Here is a 21,419-nt window from a genome sequence, read left to right on the forward strand (position 1 = left end):
GTACGTGACCGGGGTAGTTGGAGAAGTATGGGAGAGGTCTTTGCCCTGCAGTGGGTGTAACTAGGCTGATGATGATGATGAGATAGGTTTTGCAACAAATAAAGAAACTTCAACTTCTTGAGTACTATGATGGCTATGCTGAACACTGGGCTTTGACGCACAACAACAACGTGAAGGCCGCCAATGCGAATACAACCATTGGTTCATCATGATCGCGAAGTACATGCATCGTACGGTGAGTTTCTGCCACACACATGTACCTTTTGAATATTAAATTGCGTTCTACAAGGCCATTTTCAAGCAACATTTCTAAGTTATAAGTCGTTAAAATATCGCCAATTGTTTATTTATGTCATTATTATGTTATTATGTTATTATGTTATTATGTTATTATTATGTCATTATTATGTCAGTTCGGCAGCGGTGCACGCACAGCACGGACCTGATCATCATTTATTCTTTGCCCTCGCAGTGCTACAGATCGCACCAGGTTATCAAGGCCCATCTTCGCCGAAGACTGCCACGCGTTCATCGGACGGTGCGCCTGCGCAAAAACCTTGGTCCCGTGACTACCTCAACAGCAACGCCCCGAAGACAACGCACGCTATAAAAGAGGCCACACAGACTGCATTGCACAGTTCGGCAGCGGTGCACGCACAGCACGGACCTGATCATCATTTATTCTTTGCCCTCGCAGGTGAGGAATTTTGTGCCACAGATTTTGTAAATACTTGTAGTGCACTGCTGCCGAACAATCTACTGTTGTTGCCTGTGCTATATTGTGCATGTGCTTTTATGTCTAATGGCGGGAAAAGATGCTGGAAAGAACACTGTAAAAGGGAGCGGCGTGCCTTCGGAACAGGACACGACAAAAGATATGCGTGAGATGACAAGGGCTCTCGAGAATTTGAGGCGTGATTTCCGGGAAGAAATGCGGGAGCTAAAGAAAAGTGTGTCTTACTGCACTGATATTTGCAATGATGTCAAAGATACCACTAATGAAATCAAAAACTTGAGGCTTGAAATGCAGGAATTGCTTAAACAGAACACTGAACTGAAAGGCGAAAACGCCCGATTATCACGAAGATGTGAAGAGCTTGAGCAATACCAGCGCCTCAATAACCTCGAGATTAAGGGCGTCCCGGATGGAAAGGACCCACTTGCAGTAATAAGCAAAATAGGCGAAAGTGTAGGGGTAACCATTGACACCATGGTTGACATTGACACGTGTCACTATGTGCGTACATTCAATGCTGATGTCAAGAACATAGTTGTTCGCTTTGTCAGACGAAATCAGCGAAATGAGTTGTTATCAAAGTGCAGAAAAAAGAAGATAGACAGCTCTATGCTTGGTCTTGAAGGAACAACCCCGGTTTTTGTGAACGAACACTTGACTCCAAAAAACAAGGCACTGCTTTCAGATGCGATTAAAAAGAAAAAGGCTGCCAAATGGAAATTTGCCTGGACGACTGGAGGCAAGGTGCTTGTACGTAAAGATGAAGACTCCGACATAATTCACATTGCTCATGAAGGAGACTTAGATAAAATCAATTGTTGAAGACTAAATTGAATGTGATTTAATTGCCTTTCCTGTTCATGATGATGAACCCAGAGGAGAACAGCAGATACTACACAGTTGACGCTTTTAATCGTGAATTTTCTTGTGGAAAGTTTTTTTCTGCATTACATGCAAACTGTAGAAGCATTCGACCAAAGGCAGATGACATTTCTGTTTTTTTGCATTCGTTATCAGTTGACTTCGATATTCTAATCTTTACTGAAACATGGCTTTCAGATAACGACACAAAACCAAACTTTCCAGGCTATCGGTCTGAAATTCTTTGTCGTAGGCAAAAAAAGGGTGGAGGGCTGGCTATCTACTTTAAGAATACCTTTACTTATGAAGTGTTTAGTGATTTCTCGGTAATGAATGCCGATTGTGAATGTTTGTGCTTGCGTATCGACAAAATAGTGGTGGTCGCTCTTTACCGCCCTCCGCTAGGGCACAAAGGTCGTTTCGTAGAGTTTGTGGACTTACTCTTGGCTTCCCCTGTCTTTTCAAACGCATCTTGCATTATTATGGGGGACATCAATATCGACTTAAGTTCCAATGATGCTTACGTGGAAAATTTTGAGACACTGTTATCTACGTATGGCTTCGCAAACCATATAAATAAACCTACAAGACTTACAAAACAAACTGCCACTGTTTTGGATGTTTGCATAACAAACTTCAGTCCACGAGACATCTCGAGCGGAATATTTTCATATGCTCTTAGTGATCATCTGCCAGTCTTTTTGCTTTTTTCAATCGCTAAGCACTATGACAAGCCCTATATTAACAGAGAAGGTAGACGAGCCATAAACCTTCCAAGACAAAAAGAATTTTTCCACTTGGTCAGTCTGACTGACTGGAGTGACGTTTAGAATGACGAAAATGCAGACAGCGCTTACGAGAAATTCTTTTCTTTACTACACGCTTCATACAATGCCGCATTTCCTGTATTACAGCCGACCGGTCGTAATAGAAGAAAACACAAGAAACCTTGGATTAATTCAGAGCTTTATCACCGTATCAAAATAAAAAATAAGTTATTCCATGATTTTATCCGTTCACGGGATCCAAATACATTCACAGAGTTTAAGAAGTATCGGAATGCTTTAACGACGGAGTTAAGAAAAGCAAAACAGTACTACTATCAGAATCTTTTTGAGAGCATATATAATAATCAGCGACGAATATGGGAGGTTGTAAACTCGCTCACTTCAAGAACAAAAACTAGGGATAGGATTACGCAGCTCGTACTTAATGGTAAAACACTCATCAGTGAACAACTAGCTAATACAATGAACACACATTTTGTGGATGCTGGCTCCTACAATACCATGAGCGAAACTGTCAGCGACGACAGTATGCCACTAGACACCATGTTGAATCACTCTCTTTTCCTGAAACCTACTGATCCTAGTGAAATTTCAAGTATAATTGGCAAGCTAAAGAATAATACATCTCCAGGCGTGGATGAACTTCGTTCAAATGAAATAAAATTAATATCGCCTTTAATATGTGAAGTTCTTAGCTACATAATTAACCTCACTCTAACAACAGGCGTATTTCCTAAGCTATTAAAAATCGCCAAAGTCACCGCAGTTTTCAAAGGAGGTGATACAAACAATTTATCTAACTACCGACCTATTTCAGTACTTCCTACAATATCTAAAATATTTGAATGCGTCATTCATGAGAGGCTAGTTTCATTTCTAGAAAAGCATCAGGTCATAACTCAATGTCAATATGGCTTTCGCAAGCATCGATCGACAGAACACGCTCTCGTACACATCAAAGACAGGATAATTGAAAACATGGAATGTAGAAAATATACACTAGGTTTGTTTTTAGACATTCAGAAAGCTTTTGATTCCATACAGTTTGATTTATTACTTAACAAATTATCAAGATACGGTGTCCGAGGTATTGTACTAGATCTTCTAGATGGCTATCTGAATGATCGTTATTAGTTGGTGAAAATTAATGATGCGGTATCAACACTCGCGAAGCTAAAACAAGGTGTACCACAAGGATCCATATTGGGCTCATTACTATTTCTTGTCTATATCAATGACATTGTCAAAATTGATAGTTCCGCTGAAACCATAATGTATGCTGATGATACCAATGTCTTTTTCTCTTCGCATAACTTACTGACCCTTGAATCCTCTGTAAATGACTACCTTGTGCATCTTTCGAACTGGTTAAGCAGAAACAAGTTAAGATTAAATGCCTCTAAAACAACATATGTCATATTTCGTTCTCCCAACAAACCTCTACACCACAAACTTAACGTGAAATTTGAAAACACCCTTATAAAACAAGTTCAGACACAAAAATTTCTCGGGGTTTGGTTTCAGGAAGACTTGAGCTGGTCAGTGCACGTTAGAAACCTAAGTGTAGATCTTGCCCGCACAGTTGGATGTCTATATAGGATATCTGCGCTCATACCGCTCTGGCTAAAAAAGAATATTTATTATTCACTTTTTTATTCCAAATTAACCTATGGCTTAATGGTTTGGGGCACTACTACGCAATACAATTATACTAAACTAATTACTTTGCAGAAGAAAATTCTGCGCTGTTTTGAATCTTATTGTGGTAATCCACAAGACTTAAGAACCGCTCCACTGTTTAAGAAACACGGTATCCTAAAGGCAGACCAGTTATATTATTTAAAAGCGCTGCAACTAATGCATCAGAAGAAACTATACGGAATTATGGACTCTGCAAATGCTGAATACCTTTTGAGGCACCGAAAACACCGAACACCAAAAATCCGAACAAATTATGGAAGGCAAACAATGGCGTATCAAATACCTGCGATCTTAAACAAATTTGAAGGCAAGCTAAACTTTGAATGCAAATTAAAAGCATTTAAAAGCCAACTTAGGGAGCTATTGTTATCCTGCCAATTTAACTATAGCCAAAATTGAAGTGTTTTTTCATATTTTACTGTCTTCTCGTAAAGGATACTTAAACTCTATATAACACAAAATGACTAGTAATTGCTCCTATCTTACTTTTGTGTCGTTTCAAGCAACATTATTCAGTTTCACTGACAGTTATATTTTATTTGTATGCTTTTGTACAACAGCTGTTTGTGCTGATTCATTCAAGTAATTTGCTTAGCGTCCTATTATGTATCATTGTATTGTTTCATTGTATCATTATGTATCATTGTATTATCCTATTATGTATCATTGTATGATTTGTTATGTGTCATTTGTGTGCAACAGTATATGCACTACATTTGTGTATAGGTGTCAAATACTGCGTCTCTTTTACTTTATTTCCTTTGTTTCTAAGATTTGTGTTGTATCTGTAACCGCTGTAGACTGTTTGGGGTCAGAGGCCTCGTCAGGCTCCATCAGCCTTTATCTTCTGTCCCTACATCAGGCTCTGCTTTCGTCTGATGTTGAAATAAAAAAAAATAAATAAAAATAAATAAAAAAAAAGAAAAGTCGCTGATTGCTATGTAGAAAACATTGCCGTAAAAATACAAAAAGTCGCTAAAACTAGGAAGAAAATCGCTAAAGTAAGAACAATAATGCCGATAAATTATACAAAAGCAAATCTGATTTCGTGTATTCAAAGAAGGTTAGGTTAGATGGCACCAACAAACACGGAATTGACGCAGGGCGTGGTAGAATAAACTTGTTTTGGACTGCCAAGCGACAGCGTTCCCAGCAAATCAGGCTTTCAAAGCACGTCCCAAAGGCGTCTCGCACCCCAAAGTACGGTAACATTAACTGCTTACTGCGGCCGGTCGAGCCTCATTTCCTCCAGCACGTGGCAATCCTAGCCGCCCAAGCAGGGAGTAGGTAATAAGGAAATTGTACCTATGTGGGTTCAACCCGGAGAGAAAATTTGGCGTCAGCTGTTCTTTTGCTGGATTTGTAACTGCGCAGCAGAGAGTGCCCGCATTCAGAAGTATGTGTTGTTAGGAATGGCCGTACGGGGTGGCAACGTGCCAGCTTTCAGCCCGCTGCACGTGTTCCAAGCCCACCAGACGAGGCGCCCTTCCGAGAACTGCGGATGACCGGCAGCCACGTGGCGCGCGGTCAGCTCAGGAATGTGGTACTCCGCCGCGCCACCCGGGACGGAGCACAGTTCTACGTAGCCCTCGGTCGTCGGCACCGAGAGCTATGCGGCACCGCGAGCTATGTGGCACCGAGAGTTCTACACAGCCCTCTGACGTCGGCTCCGGAGCCTTTGTGTGTGTGCGCTCCAACTTGTGTGCCTTGGTGTGTGTGGGCCGTACTGTGGGGCGGCGGCAAGTTTACGATGATTGGACAAACATTCCCGACCACTCGGACTCCGTCCACGCCGAACGATGACGTCGAACTATGACGTCAAGCGGAGAGCTTATAAGCAGCGTTTCCTGGCTGCTAGAGCGTGCTCGTGTCGTGCTCGTCGTAGGGAGCTGAGGGCTCGTTGTTATGCTCAAAATGTAGTAGTGAGCTGTGTGCTCGAATGCTGCTTGCTGAATGGTAATCTTGCGGGCTCCATATGGGAGTCGCGCTAGACTGCCGGTGTATGTCTTGTCTTAAAATATGTTAATATGTAAATAAATCCTGTTCACCGAATTCATCTCTACGACCTTCGACTCCTTCAAATGGTGGCAGCGGCGAGGTAGTCCGACGACTCCTACATCTGCTTGACAGCCGTAGGATCGTCCGACGAATCAAATATCTGGTTGGCAGCGGTGACATCGGCCTGTGGCTCGTAAATCGGCCTACGACTCGGAGACAGCAACGGCTGCTGACGGAGGTTGGCGTATGGTGACCGACCGGCATCCTGATCAAGTTGGAGGCGACTTGAGATTGACCACCTCTTGCAACTGACTGGTTATCGTGGGGAAGGACTGGTGATATGGTGCTGCTTCAGTGGGTAAGCGTTTGGTTTTGGCTGTAAGATTTACCAGGCTTCAATTTCACTGTGTTTTTGGATTTGATTCACTGGGATCTTTTACTTGTATTCTCATTTGCGTGGGTATCGCAGCAAGTATTGTGTGACAGCAGAGCCAAAGCTTAAAGTAGCGACCATAGTCCTAATGTGTTTGACGAGAGCTGACCTGTTGTGGTTGTGTGAAGAGATCGACGTGAACGTAGAGGAGTACTTGACGGAATCCGAAATTCATAAGACAATTCTAGAAAGTAACAATGATTTGAAATTCATCGAACAAATGGGTAAACGAATTCTAAACAAGAGACAGGAACAGGAATCAATTAAGCAAGAATGCCAAGAGCGCGAGCGAAAACGCCGAGAGCGTGAGCAAAAACGGCAGGAGGTTGAAAAGGAAATTGCAGCAGTAAAGAAACAGATACAGGATTTGCAGCAGCTAAACGCAGAAAGTCAACAGTGGCTTGAGAAATCTGTAGGCTGGACGCAGCGTAAGTGTGAGGAAGTAGATTACAGATTTTCGTCGAAAGCCGACAGAAGTAGTAGTACGTGCGAGAGTAGCAGCACGTTCATAAGTGAACTCGAAGTGCTAGCAGCTAACGATGCCTTAGTGGCAACAGAGGCCGTTAAAGGCCAGAATGAGAGCGACGAGGTGCTGTGCCAACAGAGGACTGTAGAGACAGCTAGTTATTGGTATGCATCGTGTAACCGCACAAAAACAAGGGACAAAGAAGGAACACACAGGACAGGCGCAGCTAGGCCAGCTGCGAACAAATTGGCACAGTTACCGCGTGTGTGCGTGGCATCTCATGGTATCGAGGTCGTAAGCGAGGTACAGAATACTACGGACTTGAGAGACGTGAGTACCCATGTCGAGTCAGATCTGCGTGCAGAAGAGAAGTGCCAGCTGGACGGTGCAGTTGAGAGTAGTTCTCAGGATGGCGAGCTCCGTAGCTCACGAGAGAACAACTGCATTGTCCAGGGTTCGGTGCGGCTCTCCGCCAGTCTAGGTAGCCTAGAGAGGGATGATTCAGTTATTAATCATTCGGACTGTGCGCGTGAGACAGCGATCGAGTCCGACGGACTGTGTGCCGATGCACAGCGTGAGCTGGGCAATGCAGTAGAGGGCAGTTCGCAAGAGTGCGAGTTGCATAACTCGAGTAAAGCCTGCTGCATTGTGCCAGAGTCGGTTGAGCTGTCCTCCAGTCGAGGCAGAGAGAATGTTGATTTAAATGAAAATCAATAAGACTGTGCGGATAAGAGACCGATCTGGGCCGACGAGATGTGTAACGGCCAGCACGAGGCGCAAGATGACGGCATGAAAGAGAAGTCAAAGAGAAAGCGCCGCAGAAAGAAGCGCGCAAAAAATCGGAATGCGGTGACTAATGTAGCGCCGCCAAAGACGGCGCGAGACCCAGAAGGGCAGGGCGCGGAGAAAAGACAGGTGCGGTCGTCACGGACGATTTTGACGCATCAAACACGTTCGAGCCACCGGTCAAAGGGGGACCGAGAAGCTTGTTCTGCACGGACGCGGACAAAGGGCACGGGGCAGTCAAATTCCTCGTTGCTCCGTCGTTCTCTTCGAAGCTCAGCGTGCAGTAGAAAGAAGAGCAAGGTGCCAAGACGAGACCAGGTGGGGAGTAGCGACGCGGTCAGTTGAGGTCATGTTGAAAGCGGGGTGCGAGGACGCAAATTGGCAGGAGACCGTAACGTCTTGGGGGACCTGATAGTGAGTCAGCCCTTTTGTTGTTCCTCCGTAGCCAGAGTAGCTTTGAAACCGCGACCACCTCGGGTCCGGCTGAAAGTATGAGTCAGTCGTAAGCAATCGGGAACGGGAAGCCAAGAGAGCTTCCGTAGAAGTGAAACGTGTTTTGTTTTATTTTTGAACCTTTGCAAATTTTCGCGATTTGAGACTAGGATTTCTTTCAATATGTAAGGTATGAGCTCTGTTTATGTTTTGTTAGAGAAGCTCCGAGATTTGAAAGACGCGTTTAAAGTGAACCTGTAGTCTCGCGAGGTGTTCAATAATAAGTATATAGGCTTTCTTTTTTTGTGTAAGCGTGAGTAACCTGAAGGTCAAGGTTATTGTTGAGAGGCCTATCGTAACGCGCGTGTGTGTTATTTAACCTTCTTTCTTTTTAAGTGTTTTTGAATTTTCTAAGGTTAAGCGCGTAGATTTTCAGCAAGTGCGTGATTTGCACTGAGAAGAGCTCTTAGGTTCATTAGCGCGTGTCCTGCGCGGACGGAAGGAAGCAGGACGTTGATGACTGGGTTGCTCGTGTGTGTCGGGGGCAGCCGTATTCTGACTTCTCTAATACGCGTGCGAAGAGCTAGTTAGTAAAAGGCACATTTGTTGAAAGGTTCCTCTGTGTTGCGTAAGTTACGCAAGAGTGGTTGTTTGTTTAAGGAACGTGTCCTCTGTGGATTAAAGGAACAAATGTGAGTCAGCGTGATGAAAACTTTGTATGATGCAAGCACGTGTTCGGAATAGGGACCACAAACTTAGCGCGTTTGTGATGACGTACCTGTGGAGTTGGCCAGACGGTTCAGTGGCAGCAGTACATGAAATAAGTACGCCACTGCGATAGGGTAAGAATAGGCTGTTCGTGAAGTTAAGCTGCGTAAGTTATGTTTGGGTATTGGTGTTTGAAAGCCTTCGGTTTAATTCTGCGTAAACCTTTACTCTTGTGCAGCGCGACGGTCGGGTTTGGTCGAACTCAGGAGGAACGTGAACGCTCGCTTTGGTGGCCCGAAATTTTGGGGCAAAATTTGGGATTCCCAGTTGAGTGACTTGCATGGAAATTGTGAAGGGAAGCCTGGTGGGTTAGCAGCTAATTCCGGGCGTTTGAACGCTGAGCGGTATTGTGTTGCCGGGTCGACTCTTCTGTGCCAGTTGTAAGATGGTTGAAGGCATTCCGAGTACGCAGGGGTTGCAGAGAGCAAAGCCGTCATCTTGCTCGCCAGCCATTCTCTTCCTGCCCAGCGGTTGCCAGCACTGGCTAGGCGAGATTTTCCGGGCCGTGGAGGAGCTGTTAGGAATGGCCGTACGGGGTGGCAACGTGCGAGCTTTCAGCCCGCTGCACGTGTTCCAAGCCCACCAGACGAGACGCCCTTCCGAGAACTGCGGATGACCGGCAGCCACGTGGCGCGCGGTCAGTTCAGGAATGTGGTACTCCGCCGCGCCATCCGGGACGGAGCACAGTTCTACGAAGCCCTCGGTCGTCGACACCGAGAGCTATGCGGCACCGCGAGCTATGCGGCACCGAGAGTTCTACAAAGCCCTCTGACGTCGGCTCCGGAGCCTTTGTGTGTGTGCGCTCGAACTTGTGTGCCTTGGTGTGTGCGGGCCGTACTGCGGGGCTGCGGCAAGTTTACAATGATTGGACAAACATTCCCGACCACTCGGACTCCGTCACGCCGAACGATGACGTCGAACTATGACGTCAAGCGGAGAGCTTATAAGCAGCGTTTGCCGGCTGCTGGAGCGTGCTCGTGTCGTGCTCCTCGTAGGGAGCTTAGTGCTCGTTGTTATGCTCAAAATGTAGTAGTGAGCTGTGTGCTCGAATGCTGTTTGCTGAATGTTAATCTTGCGGGCTCCATATGGGAGTCGCGCTAGACTGCCGATGTATGTCTTGTCTTAACATATGTTAATATGTAAATAAATCCTGTTCACCGAATTCATCTCTACGACCTTCGACTCCTTCAAATGGTGGCAGCGGCGAGGTAGTCCGACGACTCCTACATCTGCTTGACAGCCGTAGGATCGTCCGACGAATCTACTAGTGTGCGCTTGTGGAGGGGGAGGGGGGCAAACGTCCCACTTTTCGGATTGACTTCTCACTCTGGAGGGTGAGGAGGCGCATGCCTCCCTCCAAACCGGTATATGCGCCTATGACAAGGATGGTGTCACGCACAGGTAAATATAAACACATCTCACTCGATAACCACTAGCACTTGCTGCCACAACGTTGACTTGATGAAGAGCGCTGGCAGAGGGAAGCCAACGCTTCTTGCTGCCTCAGTTTTAACCCGAGAGGACCTTTCACGGCAAATAAATCAAAGGAGTCTTGAAAGTACAGGGAATCTAAATTGCACTATTGAGGTTCCATTGCAATAATTACAAAACAAATATTCCGAATGAACGCCTCGATCAAAGTTTGAAAAGCTATACTACAGACTTGAAGAGGGGGAAATTGACCAGCTGGAAGCTATTGACATAACGGTGATGGGTGCGCTGAAGGACCAATGTGGCTAAGACTCCGTGTGCGTGTGGCTTACTCTGGTGGAGAATAACTTAGGTTTGGGTTTGGGTGGTGGCTGTAGGCAAGTAGGAGAATCATGAGTGAAGCCACAAAGGCCACACCCCCCAGATCAGGCCTTCAATCGGCTTTATGTAGACTGCAGTGATCTTGGTCGAGGACCCCGGCGCCGTGTTCCCGGATTTAAAAAGCGGGAGGGGGGCTAATGGCATATTTTGTCCCTCATTTCTGATAGTAAGGTGCAAGTGCCCCCCATGCCCCACTACCAGTAGATAAGCTTATGCTTAGACGGCATGCTGATTGCTGGCAGAAACTTAGCTGAGTGCTACAGCCGAACCGAGTAAGTGCTAAACGCACTCAGTAAGGACGGTATCCCAATAAATGGGGCGAAATGCGTTTTTTACAAGCGCAAAGCTTGTCTATGCCCAGCCTGAACGTCCTTGTCTGTCCTAAACAATCGAATGGCTCATACCCCCGTGAAGAAGCAAAAAATGCAATGGCTCATAGCGCGTAAAGCACAGGCTACAAGGCTTTAGCGCACACGTTTCCAAACCAGAACGACCGTGACTGATTGCATTCATGTTTGAACGCTTCTCACTTTGGTGTTGCACACAGGGGAACGTGTCCACTACTATAAGACGTACATGTACAGATTTGACATTTGCAAACGACATGTGTGACATCGAAATGACGTAATCCCTTGCAGCATACTACAGCGATCGCAAGGCTACCCTACGCACTTACAAAACATTGGCCTGTGAAATTTACAATGTTCAATAAACATGTGCTTCACTGTAAACAAAACAAGGACAGTGCATGGCTGATTAGATTCATGTTTGAATGCTTATCGCTTCGGTGTTGCACTCAGGTAATCTTACTACCATAAGACGTACATGTATAGATTTGACATTTCAAACGACATGTGTAACATCAAAATGACCGACTCCCTTACAGTGTACCACAGCGATCACAAGGCTACTCTGCTCAATTACGAAAAATTGACCGATAAAGTTTTGTTGCTCAACAAACATCTGTTTCACTGACAACTTGTCTTCATTGATGTCACCAGTATCCACACAATGCACGTCTCGTTGACGTAAAAGGCACATTCAAGTAAGCATAAGGTTGATGGCAAAGGGGACAGTTAGGTATTCAAAAGGACAAGCTTTGCTTATCCATCATTACGGAGTAGAAGAACCGACGATATTTTACAAGGAGTACAATACTTGGGGCACGCCATAGACCAACAAGGTCCGCATACTACAACGAACAAAGTGGCAGAAATCCTCGAAGTATCAAAAACCTATTATTGTGACCCAGCTGAGGGCATTTTTGGGCCTTTTATTTCTGGGGGAAATTTTCGCCCAAATTGGTCGGGAAAAAAAACCACTCCACCTGCCTCTAGGCAAGGGAGGCATATGAGAATCGCTACGTCAATGTTATGAGTGCTTAACGTGGTGTAAGCAGCTGCTGAGCAAAGAAACGATGTTAGAGCTGCATGACTTTAAAAAAAATATTTTGGCTCTCCCATTATCGACAGTGGATTTAAGCATGAAATGGCAACCGGCAAAACAAACTAGTGGAAATATACTGGCCCCAATCTTAAAATGGCTGCAGTGCATGTTCGCAACAGCACACCACACCACACCGTACCACGGCATACGAAGCACTGGCCTGTATGGACGCTACTGTGGACGAGCAGTAGCGACCATTCCTTGTAAGACGGTTTGAACCTTCTGTGGTTGGTGCTTGTTTAATTTGGGAGAACTGAGTGGGTGTACCCACTCTCTTCACGAGGATATGTCGTCACTTTTACATGAACAGCACAATGGCATCGCTAAAAGGAAGGCCCTGGCAAGATGAATAATTTGGTGGCCCGGAATCAATAGCTGCCTTGAACAAACAATAAAACAATGTCACATTTGTCAGAGTGTGAGATCACTAGGGCAGCCAATCACCACTGACTCCGTGGAGGTGGTATATCAACAGTTGGGAGCGAGTGCCTCTCGGCTTTGCAGAAGAGGAAGGCAAAATAATTCTAGCAGCAGTTGATTCATGCGCCATGCAGATGTATGTAAAAATATTGATTTCTACTAACGCAAGCAGAACTGTTGAAAAAATAAGGTCATTATTTGCAAGCTATGGTTTGCCTCTGGAAATGATTACTGACATTGGGCCACAGTTTCGGGCAAAAGAGCTGGCTGATTTCTTGCATGCAAATGGCGTCGAACATACGTTGAGTCAGCCGTATCATCCCCAATCTAACCGCGCACCAGAGCGAGCAGTGCAGACGTTAAGCACTCGCCACTGAAACTGCCATGGGAGCATTACCGGAACAAACGTACCAGGTCCTTGCAACACATAGTTGATAACTTTCTTTTCGCGTGCTTAACTACGCTGCACATGTTCACTGGTAGAGCACCAGCATAATTGTTCTTGAAGAGAAAGTTGCACAAAAAGCTGTCTCTGCTCAAACCAAACATGGAAGATACCATAAATGACAAGTACGAGAGGGAAGTGTGCCGCGCAGGTGAGCGCAGGGGTGAATCCAGAGGATTGTCTGTTGGCGATCGTGTGCTCGTGCTTACTGCTTGGGGGGAACTTGTGACGTGGCGGCCAGGAAAGGTTGTGAATGTAAGATCTCCTGTAACGTACTTGTTGTACATGGACAAGCAAACGTGCTTTGTGCATGCGGATAACCTATGGTCATCTTCTTTGCAGCCCGAGGAGTATTCGGAAAATTGTTGTGACGCAATTCATTCGCCACATGCTAGGGATATTTTGGAAAGAGAAAGTCACCCAGTACAACCAGCAGTTTTATCATCGCAGCAGCCACAAATCCCTCTTATACTTAGAGGCAGCACTCTGGTGACACGTCCACCAGGTGGACTGGTGTACGACCGTAAATGTGGGGAGGGGGGGGGGGGTTGTAATCGCATGAAACGAGCCTGTGATGATTGTCTGTACCTTCGCTGTTCAGCGCGCAGGCTATATTTTTCGCGCTCATCTTTTTGTTAGCGCTGTTGCCTTTGAAAGCGCGGCGACCAAACTGTGTAGTGTCATGTGTTGCATAGACCTCAGATGTAATAAACGGCTTTTCGACACCTGCATGTTCCTTTTAAATACTTTCAATCCCCTTTCACTCTTCCCGACTGCAGGGTAGCCTACCGGGCTCCGCCTGGTTAGCCCCCCCGCCTTTCCCTGATAACCACTCTCTCTTTCTCCAAACCACGTGTTTGCTGGGCTTGTTGAAGTCCCCTGTAACTTTCATGGTTATTGACTTGGGTTTCATCGTAGTACGGAAGTAGTGCGTTTAATGTGCGTGTGACTAGGCGTACAGAGATGAATTTCTGAACTTGCTTTCTGCTAGCACCCGAACTGATGTATAGAGTGACAATCATACCTTGGGCTCTTTGCATTTTATTTCTTCAAGGATAAATCAACGACGCTGTCGGTGATGGCTCACAAATTTCAACGCCAGGCGGAAATGTCATGTCGATGGGTCCTGCAGTGAAGTTGGTGATTTAGTCATTCTAACAGACTGCTACGCCAGCTCATCACTTCTGCTCTCGCTTATTATGTAAGACGCACTGAAATCCAACGATGGCTGTCAGACCCCTTCTACTGACGGCGACGTGGGGTGTCTGGACCTACTTGTAGCTGTAAAGTGCGAAGACCTTCCTATTCGAAGAAGTCGAGCTTACTCGCTGACCACCAGCGCTCACTCCTGTCAAACTTCATTTTTATTCCTAATGAAAACGAAAAACACTGCGGGTTCAATTTGGTACGTCGTGTCCTTAGTCTCATGCATTACGCGTTCCTTCAGCAACTGTTGCCGTGGTGCAAACAACGAAATGTACTCACCATGCTGCGGGTCCTGTTTAAATATCATATAGGGGTCTGGGTTCTTTCCTTCATAATTTGTTTTACTTTAAGATGGCTACCAAATCATCCTATCTAGGCCAGATATAATACCAGCCCCAAGTGGCTATGAGTATCCAAAGAAGTGTTTTTGAGTTTAGCAGCCCCCGTTTACCTGACAGTGGGGGCGCCTCAAGCTACAGGCCTGCTCGACTTCCGCGACCCATTTAGACTTCCTCCGGACTCATCTAACAGTCGCCTCCCTTTCGACGCCCGCCGGTCACCTTCGCCACGTCGCCGATCCGTTTCCCCAATGGTTCGCCGACCCAGCCCAGCCCGAGAGGAAAACTAACAGTCGCAGTTCCAGAGGCAAGAACTGCGTTTACGTCGAACATTTCAAGGCCTCATTCTAACCCGGCGAACGAAATTGAACTGTCCGTAGACGGCGTCACCGTACACGCACTTATCGACACCGGAGCCGCCGTTTCTATCATTAGTGAGAAGCTTTGCCGCCATTTGAACAAAGTGACCGTTCCCCTTACCTCTCTTTCTCTGCGTACGGCAGCCTCGCATCGCATTCAGCCTTCAGCGTCGTGCACAGCACGGGTTGTCATTCAAAGCGTTATGTATGTTATAGAATTTGTCGTCCTACCTCGTTCCTCACACGACGTTATTCTTGGATGGAATTTCCTATCTGTCAATCAAGCTCTTATCGACTGCGCTCATGCCGAACTTCCGTTATCAGTGCCGTGCTTCGACCCTGATGACCATTCTTCTCCTAAAGTTGTTGCCGCCTCTGACATCGATATCGCACCTTTCTCCGCCGCTCTGGTTCCTGTGTCATGTAACTCTGCTGCGAACTCATCTGTTCTGTTTACACCGTCGGCCACTTGTGCGCGCCGCCGGAACTTTCTGCTTCCGTTTGCTGTCGTCACTTTTTGAGACGGTTCTGCTGCCCTTTACGTCTGCAATCCGTCCGCCTGCCCATCATCCCTACTCCGCGGCGAGTGCCTGGGTACAGCTGAAGCTTTCGATAGCGTTCTCCCGGCAACCATGTTTGGTGATACGGCATCACTTCCGATTTCTTCCGTCACTAATCCCGCCGCGACTGATGCCCCTGCAGACGTCTTCGCTCATGCCGTCGACGCAGGACTCACACGTCCGCAGCAAACAGAAATCATCAAACTCCTCCAACGTTTTCGTTCCTCATTTGACATTGACCAACCATCCTTGGGTCGAGCGTTCGCAGTCGTTCACCGTATCGACACCGGACAACAAACACCATTGCGCCAGCGTCCTTATCGTGTGTCGGCTGCTGAACGCCGTATCATCGACCAGCACGTTGACGACATGCTGGAGCGTGGCATCATCCAGCCCTCTGAAAGTCCCTGGGCATCTCCGGTTGTCCTCGTTAAAAAAAAGAATGGCTCCATTCGGTTCTGCGTAGACTATCGCCGTCTTAACCGAATAACGCGCAAAAATGTCTATCCTCTGCCGCGCATCGACGATGCCTTGGACTGTCTGCAGGGAGCGGAATTCTTTTCGTCGCTGGATTTGCGGTCCGGGTACTGGCAAGTGCTAATGGCAGAGGCCGATCGTCAAAAGACAGCCTTCGTAACGCCTGATGGGCTATATGAATTTACTGTCATGCCGTTCGGCCTCTGCAAGGCGCCTGCCACTTTCGAGCGAATGATGGACACCATTCTTCGAGGGCTGAAGTGGAAAACGTGCCTCTGTTATTTAGATGATGTTGTGGTTTTTTCCACCGAATTTGCATCGCACCTCAACCACCTCGAGCAAGTACTTGCATGCCTCTCCACTGTAGGACTGCAACTAAATTTGAAGAAATGCCACTTCGGCGCTCGTACGCTTACTATTCTCGGCCATGTAGTTTCAAAAGATGGTATCCTTCCGCACCCCACTAAACGTAGCGCCGTATCCGAGTTCCCTAAACCAACCACCATGAAAGAGCTTCGCAGCTTCATCGGCCTGTGCTCATATTTCCGACGCTTTGTCCGTAACTTTGCCTCTGTCATTGCCCCCTTGACACAGCTTCTCACCAGCAGTTCTGACCTATCAGCCTGGTCCTCGGCGTGCGACGACGCATTCCAAGAACTTTGACGCGTTCTCACCTCGCCTCCAGTACTGCGACACTTCGATCCCTCTGCTCCAACTGAGATACATACGGAGGCTAGTGGTGTCGGGCTCGGCGCTGTCCTCGCACAACGCAAGGATGGCCTCGAAGAGTACATCGTCGCGTATGCCAGCCGCACCCTTACCAAAGCCGAGGTGAACAACTCGGTTACTGAGAAGGAATGTCTGGCCATCATTTGGGCTATCGGCAAATTTCGTCCTTATGTGTACGGGCGTCCATTTGACATCGTGACCGACCATCATGCCCTGTGCTGGTTATCTTCACTAAAATATCCAACTGGTCGGCTTGCCCGTTGGGCATTGCGCCTACAAGAGTACGACATCCGCGTTGTTTACCGCTCAGGCCGCAAGCATTCCGACGCAGACGCTCTATCCCGGTCACCCCTGCCCTATGGTCCTGTCCATTCATCTATCTCTACCTGCGGTGCGTTCGCCCTCAACATTTCCGACATGCCATCAGAGCAGCGCAAAGACCGATGGATCTCTTCGCTTATTGACTTCCTGTCCAGCCAGTCGCCAACACCGATCTCTCGGACGCTTCGTCGCCAAAGAACGCACTTCATCATTCGGGATAACCTGCTGTACCGCCGCAACTACAATTCCAGCGGCCGTAAGTGGTTGCCTGTTATACCCGAACACCTCCGCTCCGACATCTGCGCCACGTTCCACGACGACCCACAATGCGGCCACGCTGGTGTATTAAAGACATACTCTCGCCTCCAGCTTCGGTTCTACTGGCGCGGTATGTACCGTTTCGTTCGCCAGTATGTCCGGTCATGCCACATATGCCAACGACGCAAGACGCCATCTCAACATGCCACCGGCCCCTTGCAACCTTTACCATGCCCCGCGCGCGCGTTCGACCGCGTCGGCATTGACCTATACGGTCCGCTTCCCAACACTCCAAGCGGCAACCGCTGGGTTATTGTTGCTATCGACCCCCTCACGCGGTACGCTGAAACATCAGCCCTAGCATCTGCCACAGCAAAAAACGTCGCCAGTTTTATCCTTCAAAACCTGATTTTACGCCATGGAGCACCTCGAGAATTACTGAGCGACCGCGGTCGCGTTTTTCTCTCAGACGTCATTGCAGCTTTGCTAAAGGAGTGTCGCATCATTCACCGCACTACCACAGCATATCATCCTCAAAAAATGGGATGACAGAACGTTTCAACCACACCCTTGGTGACATGATGACCATGTATGCTTCCTCTGACCACTCGAATTGGGATCGCATTCTACCTTTCGCCACCTACGCTTACGATACCGCCACGCGAAGCACCACTGGGTTCTCCCCTTTTTTTCTCCTTTACGGACACGAACCTCCATGCACTATGGACACGATTCTACCTTACCGGCCAGATGCTTCGGAGTGGACGACTGTTTCTAGAGCGGCTGCTTACGCTGAAGAATGTCGCCAGCTCGCTCGTTCGTTCACATCCCAGGACCAGTGGAGCCAAAAGCTTCGCCATGATTTATCCACTACGGCTACGTGCTTTGCGCCTGGCTCGCTAGTCTGGTTGTGGGTGCCCTCTACTCCTCCAGGCCTTTCCTCCAAGCTGCTCTCCAAGTACCACGGTCCTTATCGGGTACTGAAACAAACATCCGCCGTCAACTACCTCATCGAACCACTCGAAACGCCTTCCGACCAGCGTCGTCGGGGCCAGGAAGTTGTCCACGTCTCCCGGCTCAAGCAGTGCCATGACCCACCTGCGTTCTCCTGTCCTTAAGTCGCCAGGATGGCTACTCTTTCAGTGGGGAGTGATTGTACTGAAGGCACTGGGCAGTGGGCATGGCGCTGGTGTGCTGGTGCATGAGAAGACGACGTGAAGTGCTTGCTTCCCCGTTACGATATAGCGCCGACCTGTTTAACCCTAGCGCTACAACCTATAACTACTGACCCTTCTGCTAGGCGAACACCCCCGTTGCACAGGTAAAGAAAGGAAGGAAGGAAAGCAGAGAAAGAATGTCTATCAGCTACAACAAAACTGCTGCATGCCCGACCTACTTCCTCGGGGGCACCTCTATGAAGACTATACGGGCCCTTTCCATCCTGTGTGTAACACTCAGTCCTTCTCTCTACTTTTCCGCATATGTCATCAGCACTGTATCTAAGGCACCTCACATTGTTGGGCTTGTGTCCCGTGTCGCCCTTCGCTGCGGACCTGAGGTTTTCAGAGCATTGTACACTTACATCATTCTGCCACGGCTTGCGTACTGCTCATCAGTGTAGTCCCCGTACCAAATTCATCTTATTGACAAACTTGAGCTTGTTTAGGGTCCGGCAACACGCACCCTCTACTCCCCTCTTTTCGGTCGTCACAAGCTGATGCCAGCCTTCGAGGATCGCCTCAAAAGCCTCAAGCGGCACACCCTGCAATACCAGCGCGACACTACACTAGTCTATTTGTTCTGCAGGGTGCTTGACGGCTCTCTGGACAGCGCTTGTCTTTCTTCAGTCCGTCAGAACAAGCCGTCAGGAAAGCCTGAGCCCCATCACGCGTATACGGCTCGACACTGCAGCTCCATGCTTATATCTGGCATACAAAGCTTTCTGTCCACCCCCCTGGCCATTCAGACTTCCCTTCCTTCCGAACATACTTAATCGGTGCTCCTGTGCGTTGCGCACCCATCTACTACCCAGTTCTTGCCCTGTTCGTGTGTTTGCCGTGCTCAGTGATTGAGCAAGTGTGCGTGCTCGTGTGTGTGTGTATGTGTGCGCCCGTGGGTGCGTGTGGGTGGGTATGTGTGTCTTCTGCACCCTGCAAATTTCTCCTCTAGATGGCTGGCTATTAGACGCTCTAGCGTGTGGGCCTCAGCCTCTTTTGGGCTCGCGAGCTGTCTAGAGGGCCATGCTACAGCAAAGATCAGTATAATAATAATTAATATTATCAATATTGTAGTGAGAAATACGGGCGCCAGCAGAAGACGAAGAAAGCGATGGTGGTTGTTGGCGCTGGTGCTCGCTCCACTCGGTCGCTGCCTGTCTCTGCATTGATATAAAATGCCGAGCGCATCTAAGCGCATACCATCAATTGGTGGACCTGCTGGTTCTATTTTTCATCTTGCAACTCCGTACCAGGATTCTAAACCCAGCATCGGCAATGCTTGCCGACGTGTCACAGCAATGTACTATCGCACCATTAGCGGTCGCCTGCTCAGCAGTACTAAGACAATGAGAACCAGTCATCTTTAACGGCATCGACGAGAACGACGTTAAGGACTAGCTCACTTCGTATGAGCGGGTAAGCGCCCACAATAAACGGGATGATGGTGACAAACTGAGCCACGTCAACTGTTACCTGGCGGATGTGGCTCAGCTGTGGTTCCACAACCACAAAGCTGACATTGCCAACTGGTCGTCCTTTAAAACAAGCTTCGCGGAAGTCTTCAGCCTACCCGCTGTTCGCAAGCTCCACGCAGAGCAGCGCTTACGTGGTCGCGCCCAGCAATTCGGCGAGAACTTCACGTCCTACATTGAGGATATTGCCGACCTCTGCCGTCGCATCAATCCTGCTACGTCCGAAGCTGATAAAATTAGACACATCATGAAGGGGATCGAGGACCACGCCTTCCAGATGCTCATTGCCAAAAATCCCGAAACTGCCATGGACGTCATTCAATACTACCAGAGCTATGCCGAGTTCCGGAAACCGCGCAATTGTACACGCCTCCGGAGCTCTGACATGGTGAACATGTCAGCATAACTGTGGGCGCCATTTCTGCTGACACCACAATTTAAACGCAGGGAATCCAGCAGTTTGTCCGAGAAGTGGCCCGACAATTGTCCCTTGTTCCCTGCGTCCTGAACTCCGCGCAGGCGCTTGCTCGCACGCTACGGCGAGCCATCGAGGAATAAATTTCTGAGGCGATACCAACCACCTGCCAGCATCCGCTTCTTTCCGCTCCTCTGACCTGTGCTGAAGTCGCACGCTGGCAGTCAGCAGCCATGACATTCGGCGCAGATTCTGGTCGACCTGCAAACGACTTCTAGGCTGCACGTGCGCCTGTCTGCCCAAACCCGCCACCTTTTCGCCGTCCGGCACCGCCGTCCCCTAATCCTTAGCGCACCTCGGACAACCGGCCTATCTGCTACTTCTGTTGTCTACCTGGCCATGCTGCACGTTTCTGTCGTCGCAGTGACTTCCGCCCTATTGCGGGCGCAGAAACTCAAGGGTACTTACGTCCTGAACCACTACACCCAACATCCTCCTACACAGCGATGAACACCTGCTCACCGACTCGATGTGGTTACGACACACGGCGGTCGCCCTCACCACGTTGCCGTTCACTGTCCTCTATGGTTCGTCGCAATCACCCGTTCAAGCGGAAAATTAGCCATCGCAGTTCCGCAGGAGGCAAGAACTGCGCTCGTGTCGACAATTTCAAGGCCTCGGTTTCTACATGCGAACGATATAAATGTGAATATCGAAGGTGTTTGCGTGCAATCACTCGCCGATACTGGAGCCGCTGTGTCTGTTCTTAGTGGAGAACTGTGCCGCAAGTTCAAAAAGATAACGATCCCGGTTTTCGATGTCTCCCTGCGTACCATAACCGCGCACCACATTCAACCTTCAGTGGCACGCACAGCTCGCCTTGTCATTCAGGACGTCCTGTACGTAGTCAAATTTATCGTTTTTTCACTGTGTTCGCACGAAGCTATTTTGGTTTGGAACTTTCTTGCTACTAAC

The 21,419-nt window shown here is 48.1% G+C and overlaps 1 protein-coding gene and 1 long non-coding RNA gene across 6 annotated transcripts in view; one reads left to right on the top strand and one right to left on the bottom strand.

The window, feature by feature from the left end:
- Nucleotides 1–21,419, top strand: part of LOC135917229 (AB hydrolase superfamily protein YfhM-like) — a 105,106-nt gene that overhangs the window by 36,582 nt on the left and 47,105 nt on the right. For 2 of the 5 annotated variants that reach the window (XM_070522548.1, XM_065450766.2), the window contains exon 1: nucleotides 575–697. The exons of 2 other annotated variants lie outside the window; for them this stretch is intronic. Coding sequence is in view for 1 of the 3 variants with exons in the window: in XM_070522546.1 (XP_070378647.1) it covers nucleotides 473–697 (225 nt within the window). In the remaining 2 variants the exon portion in view is untranslated. Of the gene's footprint in view, nucleotides 1–472; nucleotides 698–21,419 lie in introns of those variants that run through there. One more of the 5 variants, XM_070522546.1, reaches the window with a different exon arrangement.
- The window catches only part of LOC139048103 (uncharacterized), a 159,267-nt gene that overhangs the window by 33,018 nt on the left and 104,830 nt on the right, over nucleotides 1–21,419 (bottom strand). The gene's annotated exons all lie outside the window — the stretch shown is intronic.

Source organism: Dermacentor albipictus, chromosome 7 (genome assembly GCF_038994185.2).
Source record: "Dermacentor albipictus isolate Rhodes 1998 colony chromosome 7, USDA_Dalb.pri_finalv2, whole genome shotgun sequence".
Taxonomy (NCBI): Eukaryota; Metazoa; Arthropoda; class Arachnida; order Ixodida; family Ixodidae; genus Dermacentor; species Dermacentor albipictus.